Source organism: Hipposideros armiger, unplaced genomic scaffold, assembly GCF_001890085.2.
Source record: "Hipposideros armiger isolate ML-2016 unplaced genomic scaffold, ASM189008v1 scaffold_93, whole genome shotgun sequence".
In the NCBI taxonomy this organism is placed as follows: domain Eukaryota; kingdom Metazoa; phylum Chordata; class Mammalia; order Chiroptera; family Hipposideridae; genus Hipposideros; species Hipposideros armiger.
This window is the reverse complement of record NW_017731443.1, coordinates 1460570-1485890: the sequence shown is the minus strand read 5'-3', so window position 1 is coordinate 1485890 and position 25321 is coordinate 1460570. Positions and strand designations below refer to the sequence as shown.

General features: G+C 54.1%; 2 protein-coding genes across 3 annotated transcripts; both read left to right on the top strand.

The window, feature by feature from the left end:
• Window positions 1–41: 41 nt before the first annotated feature.
• On the top strand, window positions 42–8601 carry TSGA10IP (testis specific 10 interacting protein). The gene is made up of 9 exons (XM_019645184.1): window positions 42–56; window positions 592–822; window positions 1567–1706; window positions 1810–2513; window positions 2676–2823; window positions 4794–4964; window positions 7146–7245; window positions 7461–7585; window positions 8464–8601. Exons 1-9 carry the CDS (start codon window positions 42–44, stop codon window positions 8597–8599), a joined length of 1770 nt encoding a protein of 589 aa, XP_019500729.1. The 3' UTR covers window positions 8600–8601.
• Window positions 8602–9683: 1082 nt separating this feature from the next.
• SART1 (spliceosome associated factor 1, recruiter of U4/U6.U5 tri-snRNP) lies at window positions 9684–24215 on the top strand. Of its 2 annotated transcripts, none has more exons than XM_019645539.1 (20): window positions 9684–10062; window positions 11950–12007; window positions 12392–12447; window positions 12951–13077; window positions 13201–13306; window positions 13570–13647; window positions 13771–13870; window positions 13961–14103; window positions 14200–14403; window positions 15109–15233; window positions 15311–15447; window positions 15550–15683; window positions 20481–20654; window positions 20761–20871; window positions 21177–21264; window positions 21782–21872; window positions 21984–22119; window positions 22744–22833; window positions 22922–23043; window positions 23140–24215. In XM_019645539.1, exons 1-20 carry the CDS (start codon window positions 9750–9752, stop codon window positions 23156–23158), a joined length of 2412 nt encoding a protein of 803 aa, XP_019501084.1. In that variant the 5' UTR covers window positions 9684–9749; the 3' UTR covers window positions 23159–24215. The 2 variants fall into 2 exon arrangements, with proteins under 2 accessions (XP_019501084.1, XP_019501083.1); XM_019645538.1 differs by having other exon boundaries at window positions 14197–14403.
• The last annotated feature ends 1106 nt before the right edge of the window (window positions 24216–25321 follow it).

Here is a 25321-nt window from a genome sequence, read left to right as displayed (position 1 = left end):
TCCCTATACTGTTGATCGTACTGGTCAGTGCTAGGCGTCCCATGGGGATTTACCATGTAAGGCTTTTTGGGCACTGCTTAAGATTTACATGCTCTGACTCCCTCCAGAGCTTCCTCTGGGCTTGGGTTTGCCTGCTGCCTTGCTCCTGGACATGGCGTTCAGCTTCCTGGCCTTGACCACTATGCTGGGGCCTCGGAGGAAAAGTGTTTAGAACAAGATCTTGTGAGGGTTCAGTTTGGCTCCCACAGGGCCTCAGCCAGAGCAGGGGGGAAGCCCAGGAGGCAGACAGAGACGGAGGGCCCGCCTCAGGTGCCACCTGGCCATCTTCATAGGGTATGAGGACCTTTCCAGATGGCCAAGTCCTAAGGTTTCTTTTACAGAGAGGTGGGGAAACACAGGCTTAGCAAGGGCAGAGGACTTACACCAGGTCAACAGGAGTCCTGCAGAGGCAGGAGTAGAGACAGGACTAAGCTCCGGGTCTCTGACCTCCCAGGCTTGAACTATTCCTCAGCATCCTGCTGAAGTCTCCCCTCTGGAAGGAAGCTGGCCTCCAGTACCCTGGCTGACCCTTCCTGGACTGCTTTTTGCCAGAGCCCTGGAGACTGGCTGAGGACTGGTTGCCATAGAGATGGTGGAGAGGGCAGTTCCAAGGCTGGCAGATGGAGGTGGGGGGTGGGGCAGGACACCAATATGCTAAACACCCACCAACAGTTGGTCAGGACCCCACTGGGGAGAGCAGGGCATGACCATCGTGGGGTCCAGGCTCCAGGGAAGGCCACAGGGCTGCTCAAGCTTTTGTCAGGCATACCCCAGGCTGAGCAGGTGAGGAAGGCCCCATGGGGAGACTTCTAACTGCCCCGAGGCAGGCTGGCTGTCTGGGGTCAGGGGAGGCAAGGGCTGAGGGAGGCCCTCGAGAAGCCATGAGAGGAGCTGAGGCGGCTGAGAGTCAGGGAGGCTCGAGGGGGGAAGGGACCATAGAGGATGTGGGGTGAAGATGACGATGACGCCTAAGGATGACTCCCAGCCTTCTGATGGATCGATTTAGGGAACACTGCAGGAGTAGCCGGGTTTGGGAAAAGACAATGAGTCCCTCCCACCTTGGCTTAGCAAAGCCTGGGCCCTATAGGACATTCAGAAGAGCTGTCCAGGCCCCAGGGGCAGCATAGTGCAATGGTGACAGACCTGGGCTCTGGGGACAGACTCAACATGTTCAGGTCCTGGCTCCACTTACTGGCTGTGTGACTTTAGTTAGGTGATTTCACCTCTCTGAGCCTCAGTGTTCTCATCTGCATGATGGGGGTGATAGCGGGTATCTACCTCGCAGGGTCCTTGGGAAGCTTAAATGAGTTAATGCTTGAAAGTCCTGAGTGCCCAGCAGGTGCTCAGTGAATAGCAGCTGTTGCTATTTTAATATTATGATTTGAGGTAGTGCTCAGTCAGTTTTAGTGGTAACAAGGGGCCAGAGGTGCCAGCCAAGGTGCAGAGAAGATCAGGGTCACCTGGGGGAAGTGTGAGGTGGTCCAGGAGGCTGCTCAAAGCTGGGCCTCCTCTCCTGTTTTTGCCCAGTGGAGTCTTGGGAGTGGTGATGGTGTAACAATTCAGGGCCAGCAGCAGAGGTCTCAGAGTACAGGGCGGATGGCAAAGAAGGACCGGAGGAGGCCGAGGGGCCGGAACAAGAAAGAGCATGGCTGTGCTGCAGCTGAGGAGTAAGCAGCTGTGGGAAAGGCTGGGAGGGATGCTGGGTGTCAGGCCCTGCTGGGGGCCGGCACCCTGACCCTGACCACTGTCCCCTGTCCTCTCCCTCCTCAGCCTCTTTCCCTCTCCTCCTCGTAAACCCTCCTTCCCCTTCCAGTGGGCCTGGGAGAGCTTCACCACAGATGGCCGGGCTCTGCTTCAGCCTGGCTCTCGGGGAGCCATGGCCCCTGGCCACCAAGCCGTGCCTTTGCCCCAAGCAGTCCCCCAGCACAAGTGCAGGCGTAAGTCCAACCTCCTAGAGACCCATGGCTTCTGCTGGAAGACACAGGTGCCAGACCTGGAAAGGAGACAGCAGCTCAGGTCCCCTTCCGGCCAAGAGCTGGAGCTGCCCAGTGAGTGCGGCCTCCCGACACCTGGGAAGAGGTCAGGATCTGGAGCAGAGTCTGAGGAAGGTGCTGAGCCAGAAACCCTGAGTGCGGAGGAGGAGACGGAGACTGACAGGGGTCTGAGCCCTGGGGAACTGCCCCAGCTCCCCAGGAGGGGGTTGATCTTGGAGGAGGAACAGTTTGCAGAGGCCACAGAGGAGGTTGAGGAGGGGGAGCACAGGGCCACCCACAGAAGGAGGGTGGGTTCTTGGAGAAAGGGGTGGAATTCCGGTAAGGAGGCCTCCAAAGAAGGTGAACTGCAGTGCCAAGGGAGCAATTTCAGCTCCAACAGCCCCCAAGGGCAGCAGAGGAGGAAGGCAAGGGCCAAAGAGCTGGAGGGGCCGTGGGACCTGGAGAAGCTACAGAAGCAGTTACAGCAAGACCTGGACTGTGGTGAGTCTGGGCCTCAATGCCTGGGTTCCCCAGGAAGTTGCACAGTGAGGAGAGAGGTTGGGGAGCCAGTTACCTGAGCCAGGAGTTCAGACAGAACTGAGCTGTGCTCCAGGTGCTGGGTGGCATTGCCCAATGGGCCATGACCTGTCCTACTGTGGATAGGCTCCGAAAAGCATCCCTGGAAGGCTTTGCGTGCTGCTGTCCAGGCCTCCAACTGGAGTGGGAAGGCCCATGTCTTGGGAGGTGATGAGACTCCCCCATTCACCCACTTCCCTAACCGCACCTTCTACAAACGACAGGAGGCCACCAGGTAAGGTGGAAGAAGGAGGGTGGGAGCCCACAGCAGGGAGTAGGGCAGAGCCAGTTCTCCAGGAGACACTTATTCATCCTCTCATTCATTCCTTCATTTATCCATTCACCAATCTTCTGATTATCTAATCATCCATCCATCCATCCATCCATCCATCCATTCATCCATCCATCCATCCATCCATCCATCCATCCATCTATCTATGCACTCATCCATCCATTTCTCTGTCTGCTTGGCCGACTGTCTATTGACACAAGCAACTTTTGACTCATTTCCCATCTTCTATCCTTCCATTAATTCATTAACTCATGCATCCTCAGGATATAAAGATGAAAAGACTTGGCCCCAGACCTAAGAAGCTCAAGGTCTGCTGGAAAAGGAGACAGATGGGCAAAGCAGTAATAATGGCAGTCGAGTTAGATGATTCCTGTACTTGGGGCTTGAACAAGAGACAGTGGGAGCAGAGTGGGGAGACTGGGTAGGAGTGGGGAGTCTGTTGGCATTGCCTAGGTGAGGGATGATGAGGGCCTGAGCCAAGTGACCCTGGGAATGGAGAGAGGGGGGTCTATTTAAGAGATATTTGGAGGCTGACTCAGTGGGCCTTAGTGACCAATTAGAAGTGGCAGCTGAGGATCCACTCAGCATTCTAATGACACCCCTCAATTCTTACCCTGTCTTCTGCTTGAAATCCATGCTTCCCAGTACCCTTGGGACAAAGCCCAGGTTCCTTGAGAAGGAGGCTCCTGTCTCCCACGGCAGCTGGTCAGAGTGGCTAGAATGCCTCATGCTCTCCCTCCCTCCTCTCCTGGGACTGCCCCTCTCCCTCATCCACCCAGCTAGCTCACATTCATCTTTCAACTCTCAAGTCAGGCACCCCTCCAGGAAGCTCTCCTCTGTACTCGCCTTCATCATAGCTCTTGCCACACCACATTGCAGTGGGGTGCTGGGCTGTCTGCCCTTCCCTGTGTATGGACTGAGGGCAGGTGCCAGATCTTATTGATCACTGCCTCTCTGGTGCCCTACACGGGACCTGGCATATATCTGGTGCTCAATAAATATATGCTAAGTGAATTACTGCATCTACCCCTTTGTCTATCTTTCTCTCTGACCATGATTCAATTATGCATGGATTTACCAATATTGAGTTTCTGTCTATGTTAGGCACTGTTCTAAGTGCTGGAGATACATTGGTGGAAAAGAGGACAGACAAGAAACTCTGCTCTCATGGGGCTTATATCCTACTTGGGAAGAAGATAATAGAGAAATTACCAAAATGTAGAGCTAGAGCTGGAAAATACCTGGGAGGTAGAAGGAGTGGTCAGGGAGCCTCCCTTTCCTTGACATTTGAACAAAGATCTGATTGATAAGAAGGAACTGACCATGAGATCTAGGGAAAGAACATTCCAGGTCAATCTAGGTGTTGTCTATTCATCCATCCACAGCATCCATCCATCCACTGGTCACATCACCAATTTGCTTCTCTTTCGTGTCCATTTATCATCTGTCTGTCCCTCAAGCCAACATGCATTTACCTAGCTCCTACCAGCTCTGGGGGGGAGGGTCAGAGAGAAGAACAAATCTGGCCCTGCTCTCAAGGAGAGCTGCATTGCAGGGCGAAGTTAGCAATACAGGTGAGGTCACAGGTGTGCGCGCTGAGCTCCGCAGGGCTGAGGATGTCAGAGTAGAGGCACACTGCTGGCTGGAGTGGGCAGGAGGCTTGCAGGAAGAGTAGGGAAAGGCCTGGGGCTGGGCCCTAGAGCTGCTCTCGTCAGATGCAGCCATTGTCATGTCAGACTTCCGTGATACACCCCATTCCCCAGGCCCTTGGCTCTCTGGGCTCCTGCCATCCCTCCCTTCAGGCCCCCCGTAAGCCTCTACCTGGCCCCTGACCCTCCATGAGGCTCCTGTTCCCCACAGACTTCTCCCATTCCTCTTCTTCCCACTCCTCTTCTTCCCACTCCCCACCCAAGAAGTTTGCTGCAGGCCTGGGAGCGGCAGCAGCAGGAAAAACGGCATCAGGCTGAGCTGCGGAGGGCCCGGGAGCAGCGGGTCCAGCAGCAGGTAGCCCGCTGCCTGGCGGCCTATGCACCCAGAGGGAGTCGGGGGCCGGGGGCCACTCAGCGCAAACTGGAGGAGCTGAGGTAGGAAGCCTGGGTTGCACAGGGCCTGATGGGGAGGGGGCAGGGAGGCAGCGCTGTGTCAGAGAAGAACAGGGAGACCCAGCCCTCTCCTTCCCTCAGGGCTGAGCCTCCACAGCCATCCCCCAGCCCAGGCAGGCAGGCAGGCAGGCCAGGCCACTTCGCTGCACTTTACAGATGAAGGCACTGAGGCTCAGGAGAAACGGCTGGGCCAAAGTCACCAAGTTAATAATAACAATCTCTGAAGCTGTTAAACGCTCAAGGTTAAAATGTTCTACGTGCTTTATCACACTGTCAAATCTTGTCTTTCTGATTTCAAAAGCCAGGCATACTGACTATAAAATTCCAATATTACTGAAATAGTGGATGTAGAATGTGGATAGCACCTATGATAGACTCCTGGAGACTGCCATTGTACGCAGTCAGGCGAAGAGTCATCTATTTTATTCTCTTCCTATATTTTGACCATGTTTTTTAAGAGAAAGTAAATGCATACTTAAAAGGAAATCTCTTTTAGATTCATAGCAGGCCCTTGAGGTAGGGATTCTCATATTCCCATAATTCTACAGGTGAGGAAACTGAGGCTCAGTTGAAGCAATTTTCCAAAGGTCACAAGTGAGTGACAAAGCTGGGATCACAACTCAGACAGCCATTTAGCCACCCTGCTACACTGTCTCAGAGAGCTCAATACCCAGTGTTCAGATAAAGGGCACCAGGGCAGCCCTTTCCACGCCGCCTCTCCTTTCATCCTGGGAGATGCCTTCATGCCAGATCTCAAGTTCATTGTTTTTTACTAAGGCAGGAAGCGTAAGGTTCAGAGCTCCAAGCAGCAGATGTCAGTGACAGGAGTGTTTCAAACATGCACGTTTTATTTTCTACCTGGGCGCAGATATTTCTCACGGGGTCTCTCAGCCCTTACAGCCTGTGACCTTTGCTCTGCCTGAGCTGCACTGGAGACTGTCCTGCCCAGGAGGGTGGGCACAAAAGAGGTCGCCCTGTGATGGGGGGTGATGTGCCTTCCTTTCATTCCGAGATGATGGACATGGCTGACATCCATTGACACCACTTCCTTTCTTGCTCAGGGCTCCCAGACATGAGATTTCTCTCAATTCTAACAGAAATAGCATAAAGAATCAAGCAGGAAAAAACATGCATGATGTCACAGGCAAGACACAGACTGAATGCCAGCTCGTTTCTCCCACCACTTGCCCCTTGTAACTGCTTTAAATTCCCTCTTGAATGGTGAAGACTCCTTTTTGCAGTAACTTTTGTTCCTAGCCATGGGTTTTCTTTAACAGAGGAAGGTTCCCTCCTTGGCTCCTAGCCAAGCGGCTGGGCTCAGTAAGGCAGTTTTCCACAGGGCCCAGCACTGCATGCCCCCTCCCATCCCATCTGTGGGTGCTGCCACCACACCCCGCAGCTCTCTTCTGTGCTTCCCTGAGGGATGCCTGGACCTGTGTGTAATGTGGCTGGAGGGCCCCTCTTGCTGCCAGGAGGCTCACCTTGTTGAGCAGACACATTTCTGACGAGTGCACAAACTGAGTTTTTGTGAATAGGTTTGTGCTTCCCCTGTGGAATCTTTGTCTTTCCAGGATGGGTTTTCATTTACAACACGTTTCTTTAGTTTCTGTCCCATTTTCTAAGCTGTCTGCTTATAAGAACCACAGAGATTGCAGGCGAGCTTGTTTAGTCCCTGTAGCACAGGGAAGATAACAGCCCAGAGTCCAGCGCATGGCTTTGCCCAAATCCACAGCCAGCAGCCACAGCTTCCTCTCACAGGTGCAGTGTGAGAGGGTGCAGGGCTGTGAACTCAGGGAGGGGAGAAGCTGTGCAAGCAGGTGCAAGGTGCTCAGACCCTCTCCCTTGTGTGTGGCCGGGATGATGAGGGAGCCCTGGCTGCACAGCCTGGAGTCTTGGGCTCAGGGCTCAGTCTCTCACTTCCCAGCTGTGCAACCTTGGACAAGTCCCTCAACCCCCCTGAGCCTCAGGTTAGTCATGGATAAAATGGGGCAAAGACTAATTCCTGCTCCACTGACCTCAAGAGGAATCCAGGGTGAGGACGGGAATTAAATGGCTTTGTGAAGGTAAGGGTAGGGGGACATAAAGTCCTTAATGAGGACAAGTGGCTCAGGTGGGAATGGGTTGTGTCCATGGTGAGTTGTCCAGAGGCCTGTCTCCCTGCAGGCGCCAGGAGCGACAGCGCTTTGCTGAGTACCAGGCAGAGTTGCAGGACATCCAGCACAGGGTGCAGGCCCGGCCTTACCTGTTCCAGCAGGCCATGCAGGTGAGGGCTAGCACCTGTGCAAGCATGCAGCCTCCCCCTGAGAACACAGCCCCTCACTGACTGAATGGGTCGGGAGGTAAGGTGGGAGGAGGCTCCTTTAGGTGGGATCCCAGGCTGCTGCCCATCTGGAAGCCCTGGGACCCCCTCAGTAATCAGAGCCCTGCTTGTCCTTGGCGGCCCTGGCACAAAGTGGGAACCCCTCTTCTCTTCCTCAGACCAATGCCCGGCTCACTGTGACCCGGCGCTTCTCCCAGGTGCTGTCGGCCCTGGGGCTGGATGAAGAGCAGCTGGTGGCTGAGGCAGGGAAGAGGAACACAGAGGGCACTTTCAGGAAACACAGGTGAGGCCAAGAAACTGGCTCTGCCCAGCTGTGGGGAGAAGGGGTGCCATCACCAGCACTCTGGACCCTGCAGGGTCTCCTCCAGCCGTCTCCCTGCCCCCCTTCAACCTGCACTGGATGTCTGGGGAAAAGCTGAGAGAACTTTGTGGGCAGCCACATTGATCTGCCCTGAATCTAAGCTTCAGTCCGGCCCTGTCCATCCCTCAACCCCCGCCCCCGACCTGGAGGACTCTGCCACTCTAGCAGTCAGTAGGGCCTTCCTCAGGCTCTGTCCTCCATGTCACCCAAGGAAGGTGGCGCCAGGGTTATTATCCCACTTCCCAATGAAGAAACTAATGACCTGAGGGGCAGGGTCTTGCCCAAAGGACACAGGAGTGAATAAGCAACAGAACCAGTCTGGAAATCTGTGACCATCTGAGTGGCCATACACCAAGCCCCCATTTAAGGTCTGGTGCCATGCGTCACCCTATGTATACTGTCCCTTATGTTTTAGAGCAACCTGGTACAGAGCAGGGATTATGAGGTCCAATACACATGAAAGAAACTGAGGCTCAAGGAGGGGAAGTCTCTTCCTCAGGGTCACATGGCATAGGAGCCAAATTTGAAGCCACATCATCAGTGACAATGGCCTTTCCCCTCCTACACTACAGCCTAAGTCTCCTTGGGTGTTGGGTTGGGGAGCTGCAGACCCCAGCGGCCTCTTTTTTTTTTTTAGCTGAGCCATCCTGCCACCAGTTGGCAGATCAGCGGCAGCTCAGCTGGGGCAGGGAATTGAACCGGTGACCCTGTGGCTCAGAGCTTGCACTCTTGAGTGAGCTCTTAACCAACTGAGCCACTCAGCCAGCCCAGTGGCCTCTATCTTTGTCTTCATTTTTAAGGAGCCACAGGTCAATGAGGGAGAGAATGGAGCACTCTTCGCAGAGTCCCCCAAGGACAGAACCCACCAGCAGCCAGCCTGACAGTCATTCCACCCCAAGTCCAGACAGGGAGTCCAGTCCCTTAGATAAAAATTAAAGGCTTTATGGGAAATACAGTGTGAAATTTCTGGTGGTGTTGGGAAGAGGCTGCATTTTGGGCGTAGGAGGTGGCAGATGGGTAGGCAACAGGCTTAGCTTGTCCCCACATCCCCCGGGAGCTCTGGCTGTTCCGGGTGCCCTCACCCAGTACACACAGTCCCACGTCTGCTCCTGAGAAGTGGAGCATCTCACAGCAACAGCTGCAACTCCTCCACCTCCCCTCACCGCCCAGTCTCTAGCCTATATTGCTGGGTCCTAAAAATTCAAGTGTGAAGAGGACAGAATGGCCTCTGCCTTAGAGAACTCCCAGTCAGGTGGGGGAGGGGGCAGAGCTTGAAGGGGCGCATACATCACACGGTAACAGATGGGCCGCACACCAGATGGAGCAACTGGGGTGGGGGTGGAGAGTCAGCAGGGATTGTGTGAAGTGGGCTTTTAACTTTAAGTAACTTAAAGTTAGAGCCCCGCTCCTCAATAACAAAAAAGCTCTCACACACAGATATACCAAATTTTGCACTGAATTTCAGGGACATACGGAAGCTCTTCTGGAGCCCCTTGGCAGTTCACAGAGTGCAGGTTACAAAACCCAATCCAGGGAACGTGGGAAGGCACCGTGTGCTGACAAATACTGGTTATAGGGGCTCGGAGGCTGGGCTGTCAATCTCGGAGTCTCGAGAACATGCCGCGTCGTCCAGCACCCGCCTGAGGCACGACCCCAGGGAGTGCATTAGGAGGACACCTATTGGATGAGCGGAAGCTGTCCACGGAAAGTCCCTGAAGCAGTGAGCGTCCCGGGGCTGGGGGTGTGCAAGCGGAGGGAAGCCGGGGAGGGGTTTCCAGCTCTGGGGATGCTGGCTTAGACAGCTTCTAGATGACAGTTCTGGGATCCCGCCTCCTCCAGACCGGGTCCAAGCACCTGGAAGAGCGCACGCACAGTCACACAACAACCCCACCCGAGGCGGCCGAGCTTGCGCAGATTCCAATTCCGCCCTTCCCATAAGCCTTTGTGGCGGGCACTGAAGCGAACGACGGAAGCAGCCGCTCTTGGTTTCCGGCAACACGACAGCGGCTGCTGGGCGACCCGGAAGTGTTCCCATTTTGCGTCGTCTGGGCTCGGCAGCGGCCGGGCTCGGGGCGGGCGTATCACTATGGGATCGTCAAAGAAGCACCGCGGGGAGAAGGAGGCAGCCGGGACGACGGCGGCGGCCGGCACGGGGGGCGCCACCGAACAGCCGCCGCGGCACCGGGAGCACAAAAAACATAAGCATCGCAGCGGCGGCAGCGGCGGCAGTGGCGGCGAACGACGGAAGCGGAGCCGGGAGCGGGGAACCGAGCGCGGGGGCGGGCGGCGCGGGACTGAGGTCGAGACCCGTAGCGGCGCGCACGGGCGGGAGCGCAGCCAGACTGAGCCCTCCGAGCGGCGCGTGAAGCGGGAGAAGCGCGATGATGTCTACGAGACCGGTGAGGGGCGGGGCCTGCGCAGGTAGTGGGCCGAGGGATCCCGGGGCCGGCGGGCCCTGGGTGTGTAGGCAACGTCGGATGCCGGCCCTGCACTTCAGGCCGTGGCACTCCCAGGTTCTCTTAGTCAGCACTCATTAAAGGGTCTTATTACGATTATTTGGGATTAATGGTGGTTTTTCTCTACTGAGCTCCGTGAGGAGAGAGATTTTTTTTCTGTTTTCTTCAATTGGCACATTACAGGTGCTCGGTAAATGTGTTGAGTAAGTGAGTGAATGAATGAAGTGGCACCAGGGTGTGCAGAGGCGAGAGAAAACCAGGTATTGGGGGAATCGTGTAGGGTTCACAGTAGAAACCTGAAGCAGTAAGATAGGCAGGGGCCTAAACATGAAGGATCCTGTGAGCCCTGTTAAGACATTTGAGCTTTGTCTTGAGGGTAGTGGGGAGCTGTGGATTTGAGTTGCGGAGTGAGCTGATCATATTTTGCACAGATCACTGACTGCACTGAGAGCTAGGTCAAGGGTAGTCAAGACTGGGGGCCAGGTGAAGACTGATGGTGGCCTGCGCCAAGGCAGCAGCAGTGGGATGGAGAGATGTGGAAAGATTGAAGAGGTGTTTTGGAGGAGGAATTAACACACTTGGATGAGGGTGGGAAGGAGAAGAAGGAATTAAGGATGACTCAAATTTTGGCCTCAGCAGCTAGGTGGGTGGTAGTGTCCTTCATTGAGGTTGAGGAGTTTGAAATCAGAGACTTTTACGGGAAGATACCGAATTCAGTTTTGGAGAGTGTTGCGTTTGATGTGCTTGGGAGACTCCTAGGAGGAACCCAGGTTTGGGTTGGATAGAGCAGTTTAGGAGTTGGGGGTATTTAGGTGGCATGCGGAGTTCCCTGAGAGAGTGGGGAGTGAGAAGCCAGGGTCAGGAGTAGAACCTGAGGAACGCCAGTCTTTCAGTAGTAAGTGGAGTCTGATACTACCACAAAGGAGATGGAATAGCCAAAGGGGCAGGAAAACCGAAGACTCTTGTGTCATGAGATCTGTGGAAAGAAGATTGTTAGAAGACGGGAGTGGTCAGCAGTGCCACACACCACAGGAGATCAAGCAAAACCAGAGGTGAAATGAAGTCATCGGTTTTAAAACTAAGGAGGCTGGTGACTTTGAAGAGAGCCTGTGGGGGTCAGGATCCAGGGTCCAAGTGGGGTAAAAGGGGAGGAGTTATGCTGGGGGCGGGGTGCGGGCAGGATGAGCATGTTCTGGCCGCTGGTTGGGGAAGATGCATCTGACAGTGTCTGGCTTCTGGCTGTGGTGTTCAGTGAAGGTACTTGCTGTTTATGAGGTGGGTGGAGGAAACTTGAAATGCTTCTTTATCACTGTTTCCCCAACATCCAACACAGAACAAGCACCGGTAAACATGTTTCTTGACACTGTCATGCTACCAACGGTCCCTGCCTTGTGGGGAGCAACAGACCCAGAAATGACTGACCATGCTGTGGAGTTTGGGGAGGGCAGTTCATCCTGGTCAGTAATTGAAGGACTTCATGAAGGAGATGGCGATTGACCTTGGCATTTGGACAGGACTTGTCAGTCAGTGAGGCCAGAGAGGGCAGTGTAGGTTGAAAACAGAATACTCAAAAGTGGAAAGGTGGCAAAATGAGGGATGCAGAAAGTTGGATCTTTGGGGTCAGGAAAGGAAGGTATCTAGAAGAGGCAGGGATCTCAGACTGGGACTCAGGTAGAAGAACTTCCTGGGGTAGGAGAAGGCTGCCGTCTTCTAGTGTCTCAGCAAGGCCTGGATGCTAGTGCGGGGCCCCCATCTTTGGCCCTGCTGCGGAGCCAAGGATGTGGCTTTTTGGCGCTGTGTTCGCCTCCTGAGTTGTGCTTCTTGTTCCAGCTGCCAGCTCCAAAACTAGCTCAGGAGATGCCTCGTCACTCAGCATTGAGGAGACCAAGTAAGTACTGTCTGCTTTACGTTTGCATTTTTTTTTCTGAGCAGCTGCTTGGGGAAGCTTCCACACACTAAAGCGTTCTGGTTGGAAATGTAAGTGCCATATAAATCACATGAGCCAACCATTTGAGTTACAGAAGAGGACACGAAGCCCCTAGTGGAAGGATGGCACTCCACTGGTTAGGGCCAGGCTAAGCCTGGCACCCGTCTTCCCTGATTTGAAGGCCGGTGTCCTTCCCAATGCCCTGGGCTGCCTGGGTTAGGCCCTGTGTTTTTGGACCCTTAGGACCACCTTGCCTCATCCTATTTTCACCCCCAATCTTTCCAGAAATGCATTTGGTGCCCCATTTCTTTGACAGCTCTTAACACTTGTATCTCTTACCTTCAGTAAACTCCGGGCAAAGCTGGGGCTGAAACCCTTGGAGGTCAATGCCGTCAAGAAGGGTGAGTATCGGGCTGAGGGTGGGGGCGAGGGAGGGCTTCTAAGGGGGTCTTTGAAGAAAGTGGGGTTAGCACGGCCAGCACGAGTTAGCAGTCTTGTGTGTAGGCACGGGCCTCTTCCTCGCTGTCATAATAGGGACCTGACACTCAGCTTATTCTTGACGTTTGAACAGTTGGCATTGCTCCTCAGTCTGGCTGTGCAGTAGCGTTAGATGGGCTGAGAAATGTGCACAGTTGCTCCATACTGATCGGGGCTGTGCAGGTGTTGGTTATCTCTTCAGCAAGATTTGAGGGGTGTTGGAGGCCATGGTGGGGGTGGGGTCCCGTCATGCTGTGTGGGGTGACATGGGAGTGTGGGGATAAAGTGGGAGTAGGGAGGTAAAGGATCCTTCCCCGCCCCTGGCCCCTTCTGGCCGCCTGAGCTGGAAGGGGGCTGGGTGAGTGGCTCCCTCCTCTCCCCACCAGCCATGGGCAGGCATAGCCTCACGTCTGGGCCCTCCTTCCAGAGGCGGGCACCAAGGAGGAGCCCTTGGCAGCCGATGTCATCAACCCCATGGTCTTGCGACAGCGAGAGGAGCTACGCGAGAAGCTGGCAGCTGCCAAAGAAAAGCGCCTCCTGAACCAAAAGCTAGGGTGAGGGGGTCCCAGCCAGGGCGGGCAAGGAAAGGGCCTGAGGAGGCTGCCGTGGAGCTCTGGAGCTGGGGTGGGGGGATCAGGAGTGGGGCTCCCCAGAGAGTCACTTTTTTCCCACTTCAGGAAGGTAAAGGCGCTGGGGGAGGATGACCCCTGGCTGGATGACACTGCATCCTGGATCGAGAGGACTCGGCAGCTTCAGAGGGAGAAGGACTTGGCTGAGAAGAGGGTGAGGACCTGGGCAGTGGGGTGGGTTGCTCAGGGCCTCTGGGCCCTGAGGCATCACGACTGGTGAGGCAGGAATCCGACCCCTGGGGCGTGAGGCTGGGCTCAGAGAGGTAGGAGGTCCGTGGTCAGTGGCGCCTGCTTTGGGTTGTCAGCGCCTTGCCTGCGAGGCCTGCCCGTTTTACACGCCCACTTTATAAAGCCCTGTGTGTCTTCTGGTGATCCTGAATGGCCTGAGATCATAGTCACCCCCCTCCTGTCCCATAGGCCAAGCTGCTGGAGGAGATGGACCAAGAGTTTGGTGTCAGCACTCTGGTAGAGGAGGAGTTTGGGCAGAGGCGGCAGGTGAGGCTGCTGTGGCAGCTGGTGGGGAGTGGAGAGGGGGTGTACTGCTGTCCTTGGTGCTGGGGTCCCAGGGCTTGGTGAGTCGGGCGCCTGACTCGGCTGGACCTCCCCTCTCCCTTCTAGGACCTGTACAGTGCCCGGGACCTGCAGGGCCTCACCGTGGAGCACGCCATTGATTCTTTCCAAGAAGGGGAAACTCTCGTCCTCACCCTCAAGGACAAGGGTGGGTTGGGCTGGGGTCCTCTGGTTGGGGGCAAGGTGCTGCTGAATTGAGGGTGAGTGTGAACGGCTGCTGCCTCTGCCCTGTCCCCAGGCGTGCTGCAGGAGGAGGAGGACGTGCTGGTGAACGTGAACCTGGTAGACAAGGAGCGGGCCAAGAAGAACGTGGAGCTGCGGAAGAAGAAGCCTGACTACTTGCCCTATGCGGAGGACGAGAGTGTGGATGACTTGGCAGAGGCAGGCTGGCGGTGTGGGGGCTGGGAGGAGTTGGTGGCTCTGTGGCTTTTTAGGAGCCAGGCTGGGTCCCAACCTGTACCTCTGGCCTTGCAGCAGAAACCCCGCTCTATCCTGTCCAAGTACGACGAGGAGCTTGAGGGCGAGCGGCTGCACTCCTTCCGCTTAGACCAGGGCGGCATGGCTGACGGCATTCGGGAACGTGAGCTAGAGGAGGTCCGGACCAAGCTGCGGCTGCAAGCTCAGTCCCTGGGCACGGTTGGGCCCCGGCTCGCCTCTGAGTACCTTACACCCGAGGAGATGGTGAGCCCTGCGGCCGCTCCTCACACTGTAATGGGGGCAGTGGTGCCTCCCTCCACTCGGGACTAAGGAGGGAGATCCAGTCTTCATTTGGTGCTTGGTCCTTGTGGGGGAGCAGTGATTGGCAGCCCTGGGGAGGTGCTGCAGGGAGGCAGTGGGTGTAGACAGAGCAGCGACCGAGCCAAGTGGATCTGAGTTTATGGTCAGGCTCTGCCATGTAGCCTGCTTATGCCTTGGGCAAGTCATTTAGATATGAGTCTGAGGTGCCATCTGAAATAGGGATGGTGGGAGCCACCTCTTGGGGGGCCATTGCGAAGATGAGTGACAGTTTGGTAAGTGGTAATTTGATAGCTGTGTATGGGTTTTGCATTTGAGATGACTATATGAACACAGGCAGCTGGCTAAGTGGTTAAGAGCAGGACTCTGGGGCCAAATTTCTAAGATTCTCCTGGAATCTTGGTTCTCCCACAATCCTGGTTCTCTTACTTAGGAGCTGGGTGACCTTGGACAGGTCCTTAACCTCTCTGTGCCTCAGTTGTCCTCATCATATTGGTGGGAAGATAACTGCACACACCTCACGTCTTGTTTGTGTATGTGACATGCTTGGGACAGTGGCTGGCAGAGTAACACTGAAGGAGTGTTCATTCTCGTGGGCTGTGGCTGCCCGCCTCCCCTCCCCCTTTTCACGTCTGTCCTCTCCTCCCTCAGGTGACCTTTAAAAAGACCAAGCGGAGGGTGAAGAAGATCCGCAAGAAGGAGAAGGAGATGGTAGTGCGGGCTGAGGACTTGCTGCCTCTTAGGGACCAGACTCAAGATGGGGACTTTGGTTCCAGGTGGGTTTGGACATGGGTGGGGTAAGGGGCTGGGCTAACCTAGGGGCTGATGCTCACTGGACAGGTCTCTCCCCCAGACTGCGGGGCCGGGGTCGGCGCCGAGTGCTCGAGGCAGACGACGAGGCCCAGGAGGAGGAGGGGGAGGAGGAGCCCGTGCCTCAGCCCCCACAGTCAGATGACACTCGAGTGGAGAACATGGACATCAGTGATGAGGGTGAGGGGACCCCAGCCATCTGGGGATGGGCGGGAGGGGCAGGGACAAGAGCTCAGGGTCCAGGAGGGTGATCTGAGCAGGCATCTCCTGTATTTCCACCAGAGGAGGGTGGAACACCGCCATCCGGGTCCCCAGAGGTGCTGGAGGAGGACGAGGCAGAACTGGAGCTGCAGAAGCAGCTAGAGAAGGGGCGCCGGCTGCGGCAGCTGCAGCAGCTGCGAGACAGCGGTGAGAAGGTAAGGGGGCTCCCGAGGCTGGATGCAGGTGCAGGTGGGTGTGGGCCCCAGCAGGCTGAGTGACAGCTGTGTGTGGTGACCTGTTCTTATGAGCGCCTGTGCTGTTCGTTGTAGGCAGCACTTGGATTTTCTAATCTCGGTTTTCTTTTTGTTTGATACAATGTTATTAGCAGATTTCTAGATTTCTGCAGGGTTTTCGGTCTAAGATGTTTCAGTGGTCGGATCCTTCCCTCTGTAAATATGTGTTGTATGCCTACTGTGAGTGAGGCGTGATCCTAGGGGCTGGGAGTCACTGGTGAACAGGACAGCCTGGGGGCCCTATGCTCGTGGAGCTTCCTTTCTGATTGGGGGTTGGGGAGAGACAGCTTTGAACATGTGTGCAAGCAGTAATTTCTGACAGTGATCCGAGCCGGATGGACAAAACAAGATGACTGGATGTTGGGGTGTCTCAGACCGGCTATTCAGGGAAGACCTCTCAAGGGGTGAATCTCGGTAGTTTGGCCCCAGGGTCCTGCTCTTCACACCACTTAGCCAAGCAGTCTGCTGAGTCAGCTGTCTACCTGTGTTCATACAGTCACCCCAAATGCAAAATCCACACACAGCTATCAAATTACCACTTACCAATGTATCACTAAGAATGTAAGAGGAGGGATAAAGGTGTTCATTGTGATAGTCTTTCAACTTCTCTGCATGTAAATGGCATGAAGTGTGGCTCAGCAATGTTTGAAAAACTTCCTCAATAGTTCTAACTTGTGGCTGGGCTGAGAACCGCGGGGCCCCATAACCTTTACCACCCTTTCAGCCATAAACTATGAATCTTGAATATAATTTAAAAATATTAATGCTATCAACCATTAAGTATGAAAAAGAAAAACGTCCCTCAACTCACTGCCCCTTTAGCTGTTGCCACGTTTTTCTGATCCTCTTTAGAGCAGGGAGGGCAAACGATGGCCCACCACCTGTTATAAACACAGTTTTATTGGAGCACACACAGCCGTGCCCATTAATGTTCATACTGTGGCTGCTTTTGCTACAGTGGCCGAGCACTGAAGTAGTTCCAACTGAGCCCGTAAGCCCTTCAGCCACAAATATTTACTCTCTGGCGCTTCAACAGCTTGCCCACTCCTGCTCGAAGGATGTGTCCCTTGCATTCCTCAACTCCTATCTCTTCCCAGTCCTTTGAATCCACTGGAACTGTCTCGACTGTGCCACATCTGACCACAATAGAAGGCAGGATGGATAAAAAATAATAAGGATAGCAACAAAATAAAAAGGAATAAATGATGTACAAGATCTGTATGGGGAAATTATAGTCCATATTTTTTTTTTTTAAGATTTTTATTGGGGAATTGGGGGAAGGGGAACAGACAAGTTGCTGTCATTTTGTTCTTCAATCTAGTTGTGGAGGACGCTGCCCCACCGGCTCAAGTTGGCACCATCATTGCGCTCTTCCGGCTTCTGGACGGCTGCTCACTGCGGCTGCTGGCCACTCACGCTGGCTATTTGCTACATACGGTAGCCCATGGCAACCCACTGCCACAGGGGCTGCAGCCTACGCCGTTGCCCGGCAGCCCAGCTCCAGGTTGAGCTGTTGTTCAGCATCTTAGCTGTAGAGGGCAGTGTCACTGGCCCTCATATGTGGGATCCGAACCGGCGCCCTCTGGCATCCCAAGCCAGTTCTTAACCATTGCGCCACTTGGCTGGCCCTATAGTCCATTTTTGAAAGACATTCAAGGAGATATAAATAAATAGATGTACTGTTGTTATAGTTAGCTAGGGCTATCAACAGAATACCACAGGCTGGGTGGCTTGAACAACAGAAATTTATTTCTCATGGTTCTGGAGGCTGGAAGTCCCAGATCACGGTGCTGGCTGGCTTGGTTCCTCTTGGGGCCTCTTTCCTAGACTTGCCAATCCATCTTGCTCTATCCTCACATGGCCTTTTCCCTGTGTACCTACATCCCTGTTGGATTAGGGCCCATCCTTATGACCTCATTTGACCTTAATTTTCTCCTGAAGGTCCCATCTCCAAGTACAGTCATGTTGGGGATTAGGGCTTCAACATGTGATTTTGGGAGGACACAATTCGGTTCATAACAGCCATGTGAATGGATAGGACTCAGTGTGGTAAAGATGGCTGTCTCCAATTTGTGGACTAAATACAGTGCCCATAAAAATCCCAACAGGGATGTTTGTGGAACCTGGCGAGTTGGTTCTAAAATTCATGTGGAAGATCAAAGGGACCCAAGTGCCCAAAACACTTTTGAATAATAAGGTGGTAGGATGTGCTCTAACAGATATTGAGACTTTTCGTAAAGCTGTAGTGCTTACGGTGGTGTGGTATTGGCATAAGAGTGGACCAATAGGGCTGAGATCAAATAAAAGGGCCCAGAAACAGACTCCTGAGATATGACACATGGTGTCCCAGTGGGAAAGGGTGCTCAATTCAATAAATGGTGTTTTGCACAATAAGTTATCTATTTGGGAAAAAGCGAAATTGGGTTTGTACCTCACACCTTGCACAAAATTCATTTACAGATATTGGGTTGTCAGAAAAGTCATGATGCATTTTTGCAAAAAAAAAATACGTCATGACTTTTCCAACAACCCAATAGATTAAGAACTTAAAAGTAAAAATGTATTTCAGAACAAAATAAATTATGTTTATGACTTTGTAGTAGAGAAAGATTTTTTTCCTTTTTTGTGTTACAATAGAATACACATAACATAAAATTTATCATCTTAACCATTTTTAAGTGTACAGTTCAGTGGTATTAAATATATTCACGCTGTTGTGCAGCCGTCACCACCATCCATTCCCATAACTCTTTTTCCTCTAGTGAAACCGACTGTGCCTCCATCCAACGCTAACTCCCCATTTCCTCTCTCCCACCTCCTGGCAACCACCGTCCTACTTTCTGTATGATTTGGACTGTACTAGGGACCTTCTATAAGTAGAACCATAGAATATTTGTCTTTTTGTGACTAGCCTATTTCAAGAGAAAGATTTTTAAAAATATAAATGTAAAGCATAAACCATCAAGAAAAAAACTAACATTTAAAAATCGACTTAGAGATTAAGAACTTAAGTTTTAAAAAAAAAAAGTATCACTAAGAATGTAAAAGGACAGGCCAAAAGGAGAAGGTATTTGCCCATATGCATAACAGTCAATGGGTTCATGTCAAGAATAAAGAACAAAAACTGACAAAAACAGAAACATAGGCAGAAGACACGAGTGGGCAGTTCCCAGAAGTGGAAGGATAAATGGCCGATGAAATACCCAGTGAGGCTCAGCTTCCTCAGTGATCGAGGAAAGGTGAGCTAAGACAGTGATGTGTGAGGTACACCGGTGTCATTTGGCAAAAATGTCAACGTCTGACAATTGGAGTGTAAGTGAGGACGTGGAGCAGCCAGAATTCTTACACTTTTCAATGTGCATGTGAGTCTAATCAGATTGGGAAGACATCGACATACTCCTACAGAGTGAAAGTATGTGTGTGCCCTACAGCCCATCCGTCCCCACTCCCGAGTGTAGACCCCACTTGTGCACACGCACAGGAAACATGCTCTGTGTGATAACAGAAATTCCAAGTCCATCCTCAGTGCACTAGATAACTAGATTGAGGTGTATTCCCATCATGGAAGATGATTCTATAGTGAAAAGCTAATGAGGCTCAGCCACCCATGTCAAGATTAATTTTTAAAAAATTTTTTTAAGAAGCAAATTATAGAATTATACAGTATGATTCAGATTACATACGGTTTAAAGAGTGCACAACAAAATACCACACTGTTCGTGGATCGGTCCTTATGTGGCAACACTATAAAGAGAAGCCAGCAAATCATGAGCACAGATAATGGGGGCCGGAAGGGGTACTAATAATATTTCTCAACTGTATGTGGGTGTGTGTTTGGTTGTTATTTGATACATATGCATATATTAGGTATAACCCTTTTATGTTTATGATAACATTCGTTAAAAAATAAAAGTAATACAGAAAGGAAAGGGATGCAGAAGTGAATGTGGTGACTAGAAACGTCTCTGAGGAGATTACGGTCTGGGACAGAGCAGCGGGGCTGCGGGATTGAGGATTTTAAAAGGGGAAATCCCCGATAATCCCGGTGTGCTGATGGCAGTGACACAATAGAGGGGACAGAGGGTGCAGTCGGAGGATAATGTTAGGAGCTGAGTGTTAAAGGACCTTGGAGCCATGCCAGGGAGGAGGGTGGCCTGAGGTAGGAGCATAGCTGGCATCTGCTGCCACGGGAGGGAAGGCGGAGGTATGAGTGGTTGGTGACTCGGTTCTGGAAGCGTGTGGGAGTTCCACCGGGCACCTGACCATCCTGTGGCCTCAGGGAAGGGTTCTAGAAGTGATGTTTACACTGAGTCCTAAAACAGTTTATCGGGTGAAAAGTGGGTGGTGGAGGTGTGGCAAGGCCCTGGAGTGCTCCCGGCCCGGGAGGAAGGCGACAGGCTGAAGTGGTGAGTGGAGGGGCTTTGGAGAAGGGTCGGCATGGGCCCAGGCATGAAGGACCATGTAGGATTTTGGATATTAATTCAAAGGGCAGTAGGGAGCCATTGATGGCTTTGAAGCAGAGGAGTGACATAGTGAGATCAGTGCAGAGTGGAGAGCGGACTAGGGGTCAGCGAGGAAGTGGACACCATCAGAGGTCTGCTGCGGTTAGTGGGTGGGAATGGCTTGTCTTGCTGCCCCCAGGAGGATCTTGGGTTCCTGGGTCTCAATAGCACCACCCCAGAAACTTCTGGGTTTGCCCACAGCTGCTCCCTCCTCCAGGTGGTGGAGATTGTGAAGAAGCTGGAGTCCCGCCAGCGGGGCTGGGAGGAGGACGAGGACCCAGAGCGCAAGGGGACCATCGTGTTCAATGCCACGTCGGAGTTCTGCCGCACCTTGGGGGAGATCCCCACCTACGGGCTGGCGGGCAACCGGGAGGAGCAGGAGGAGCTCATGGTGGGTCCTCAGGTCCCCTCCCCCACTCCACTGACCTGCTCTGCCTTTGGCTGGGGGCTGGTGTGGGCTGGGGGCGCCTGGGCTGACGCTGGTCTCTGTCCTCCAGGACTTTGAGCGGGATGAGGAGCGCTCGGCCAATGGCGGCTCTGACTCGGATGGGGAGGAGAACATCGGCTGGAGCACAGTCAACCTGGATGAGGAGAAGCAGCATCAGGACGTGAGCAGGGGACGAGCGAGGCGGGGCTGGGAGGGTGCAGGAGCTGGAGACCATGGGCCTGGCCCCCCTGGCTCTGGGACCTGGGGCACGTTACTTGGTGTCTCAGCCCTGGTCTCCTTATCCGTAAATGGGGACTATAAACCTCATAGGGTCATCGTGAAGGTTAAAGGAGGCATCTTGGCACATGGCCTGGGCATGGAAAGGACCACAGTCGTGTGCAGTGGGGGTGTGACGGGTGGGTGAGGGGGTGAGAAGAGCCCGTGTGGCCTGCTTACCACCCTCTGCCCCGCCTGTGCCACCCCCAGTTTTCTGCCTCCTCTACCACCATCCTGGATGAGGAGCCCATCGTGAATAGAGGGCTGGCAGCCGCTCTGCTCCTGTGTCAGAACAAAGGTAAGGGGCTCAGGGCCCCCAGGAGCCTTGGCAGGGCCGGGGTGCTCTGGCTCCTTGCTGTCTTTCTCTCATTCCCAATGCCGTGAGCCGCTCCCCAGGACCCAGGACCCAGGAGCCACTCTGCACCTGGTTGTGGGGCAGTCACAGTAGCGTCTGGCCTGCTCTGCGTCACTCCATTTTTGATGCTTTGCTCACATATCCCCCATAAAGCACCATTCACCCCTCAAGACTCGATGTCTCCTGGGAGGAGTGGGGGGACTTGAAGCAGTCCAGGCTGTGAACAGAGACCCTGGCATTAAGACCCCAACTCTGCCTTGGCCAGTGCCTTGATAAAGGCCTGATTTCTCTGAGCCTCCCTTTCCTTTGTCTACAAAACGGGCCTGATGTCTTTACTCCCACAGTATGGCTGTGAGGATCCCGCAGTGCCCGCTGTGCAGTCGGGGGCATCAGGCCTGCCCTGGGGCTGTGCCTGTGACAGGTGGGCAGCCTGGCGTCTCACTCCCCCTCCCCCCCCCAGGACTGCTGGAGACGACGGTACAGAAAGTGGCCCGGGTGAAGGCGCCCAACAAATCCCTGCCATCAGCTGTGTACTGCATCGAGGATAAGATGTGAGTGGGTGGGGCAAGCTGAGGGCGAGGGGCTGGTGCCAGCTCTGGACTGCCCAGAACCCAGGCGGGTGGGCGGGGGTGGGCCCTGAGGTCCCCTCTGTCTCCGGCCAGGGCCATTGACGACAAGTACAGCCGGCGGGAGGAATACCGAGGCTTCACCCAGGACTTCAAGGAGAAGGATGGCTACAAGCCTGACGTTAAGATCGAGTACGTGGACGAGACGGGCCGGAAGCTCACACCCAAGGAGGTGAGGGGGCCTCTGAGAGAGGGCCGTGGGTGCAGAGCTGCACCAGGGCGCCCCTGCTGGGGGTGCAGGGGCCTGGAGAGGTGTCGGAAGCTCTGTGCCTCGGTCTCCATCCTCTCTGGTGGGTGCAGCAGTTCCCCTCATAGGGCTGGCGGAAGGGTCAGACAGGTGCCTCGGTTCCTTTGCCCACCTGCCCCCTCAGTGGCTTGACCTGCCTTCAGGGCCGCCATTCTGGCGGGCAGTGTTCAGGCCCTACGCTGACTCCTGTGCTGTCAGACGCCCAGCTCCAGCCGGCAACCCTCGCCTACCCCCTGCCTGCCCACTGTCTTCCACCCTCACCCCACGCCACCCCGCCCGCACTCTTCAGCACACACTCCCTGAGTTTGCTGCCCTCCTCCCCCATACCCTGTCTCCTGGCCCAGCTGTGGCCCAGCAGGCCTCACCCCATTTCCTGAGTGCCCCCAGTGCAGCACATCCATCTCCTGAGCCCGTCTCCCCCACTCTGGGGAGCCCCGGAGGGTGTCCTCCCAGCCTCTTCCCACCACCCCGGGCCCAGCACTGGGTCAGGTGCTCCTCTGCCCTGTGGGGCACAGGTAGCTCTAATGCCTTCCTGTCCTGTGTCCCCAGGCTTTCCGGCAGCTGTCCCACCGCTTCCACGGGAAGGGCTCGGGCAAGATGAAGACTGAGCGGCGCATGAAAAAGCTGGACGAGGAGGCGGTAAGTGGCCCGGGGCATGTGGGGGGGCCTCCGCCTCGGCTGGCGCTGGGGCCCGCAGGCCTTGTGCTGACTGGCCATTCCCCCGCAGCTCCTGAAGAAGATGAGCTCCAGCGACACGCCCCTGGGCACCGTGGCTTTGCTCCAGGAGAAGCAAAAGGCCCAGAAGACGCCGTACATTGTTCTCAGTGGCAGCGGCAAGAGCATGAATGCGTAAGTGGGGGGGGGGGCAGGCGGAGGGCCTCGGTGCCCACTGGGGTGGGAGACCTGCGCCCACTCTCCAGCCTCACACCCATCTCCTCTCTGCAGGAACACCATCACCAAGTGAGGCCGACCGCCCCTCCGACCCCCTCCCCAACTTTAATGTTAAATAAAGCTCCCTCCTTATTTTTTCCTCCCTGGTCATAGTGCAGATTCCAGGGTTAGACCTGGGAGGAGAGGCAGGCAGAGGTGAGAGAAGCATCAGGAACACCATCCTCAGGCAGAATCCATCGTCAATTGTGTGACCTCAGGCAAGTCACTGAACCTCTCTGAGCCTTAGTTCTGCCATTTGTACAGGGTGTTTTGTGACATTTAAATGAGCTCATTTATTGACTCATTCACCTGGAATTCAGAGGTGGCTTAGAGTCTGGCCTCTGCTAGGTTAGACCTGGTCGTCAGATGACACGAATGACTAAATGAGATGAAGGGAGAGAACTAGCCCGGATCCTCTAAGACAGATTTCTACCCACACCCTGAATCCCAGCCAATCAGAGAGAAGCCAGTTGGTTTCTTTCCTCAATTCCCCACCCCCACCACCCCTAGCGTGGTGCCACAGGTCCTAGCTGATGGTGGAAGGTCACACCTTATCCTCTACAAGGCTGGCTTCCAGGTAAGAAGTGGAAAGTGTTTTAAAGACTTGGGTCACCTGGTCACTCCCAGCCTCCAGTGCTACATAAGTCATTGCCCTCCCTGGCCCAGGACTGACCAGCCTGGCAGGGCAGGGACTGGGCTCTGCGCAGGGCGGAGGTGCTCCCCATGCTCCTCGTTCCCTTGTGCCCCTTGGTCTTTGTGGAGAATGGAGAGTGTCCTCAGGGCAGGAACTCCTTAGAACACCTCCGGGAGATTTGTCCCAGGTACAGTCACAACAGGGGAGGTGAGAGTCCTCCAGTGAGCGCTGAGGGACGTGCAGGAGCCCTGAGTGAGGAAGATGACAGATGGCCTCCATGGGTGAGGACAGACCCGGCGTTCTGCCCCCACCTTCAACCAGAGGGATTCCAGATGGTTCAGATTTTTTTTTTAATGAAACCAAAAAATAAGTAGAAGAAAAAACTGAACTTCTAAAAATAATCTTGGGATGGGAAAAATGTAAACAAAGGACAAAATACAGTTGCCTTAACCAACTGCTTTTGATGAGTTATTGCATGGCAAACCCACCCAGCACACTCGTGAGCCTATTGTCTCCCCGTTTTGAGGTCTGATTCTGATTTAATTTTCACTCTGGCTGCTTTCTCAGATCCCTCAGGGAGGTGCCTGTGGGGTATGTAGACTGGGTCTAGGATTTGGGGAATCTCAGTCCATTTCTCCAAAAAGCCTGTGAGGCCCATCAGGTGTTGACAGGCACTCCAGTGTCCCTGGCACCGGCCCTGGCCAAGCTTATGTCAGCTCATGCCTTACCCTCTGCAGTCAGTGGCCCATTATGAGGCTGTCACTATCATCAGAGCAAGAAACAACCAAAGCCTTGTCCAGAGCAATAGCGGGCCAGGGTTGAACTGACCAGGTTTGGCTCAGGGTGCCTCCCAACTCTGACCCTAGTGACTGGGTAGGTAGTAAATGGTGACCCAGGGACTTGGAGGGGCTTCCAGAAACGGGCTTTCCCCAGGGAGGCCAACCTCCCCAGATGGGATGGCCTGCCAGCTTCCTCTCCTCATCTGGGGCTGCTGGCCCCCAGGCCAGGTGCTTGCCCTTCCCTGCTCTGATGCACGCTAGCACTTCCTAGGCTGTGCCTGCCCACCTGATCCCTGGGCCGGTCTCCCGCAACTCACCATCCTGACGCGCTGTCCCTAGCCTCCCCGAGCCCTACTTTCTGGGCTCCCAGGTGGGGTAGTAGCTGCTTCTGCCAGTTGCTCAGTGATAGCTCAGTGTTTGCTTTTGCCTTTTCATTTCTCAGAGACCTTCCTAACAATTCTTTAGATAAGATTCTCACTGTTAAAGTAACTGATAGAGTTCCAATCTCCTGACTGAGCTCTAATGCAAGCACCAAATCTTTATGCTGAAATTGGTTTAAAAAGAAAAAAAAAAAAATCAAGAATTTTCCTGCCTCTCCTATACTGATTGTATTTCAGAGTAACCAAATAACTGATAATGGAAAGCTTTTCCTTAGAAAAATTCCAGCTCAGAATGCTGAAGTAATAATATAATTAAAAAACCACATTTTTACAATGCCTAATTCATGAAGGATGTAGGCATTGCCAATCAGCAACTGCCAAACCATCAGGTGAAAACTGATAGG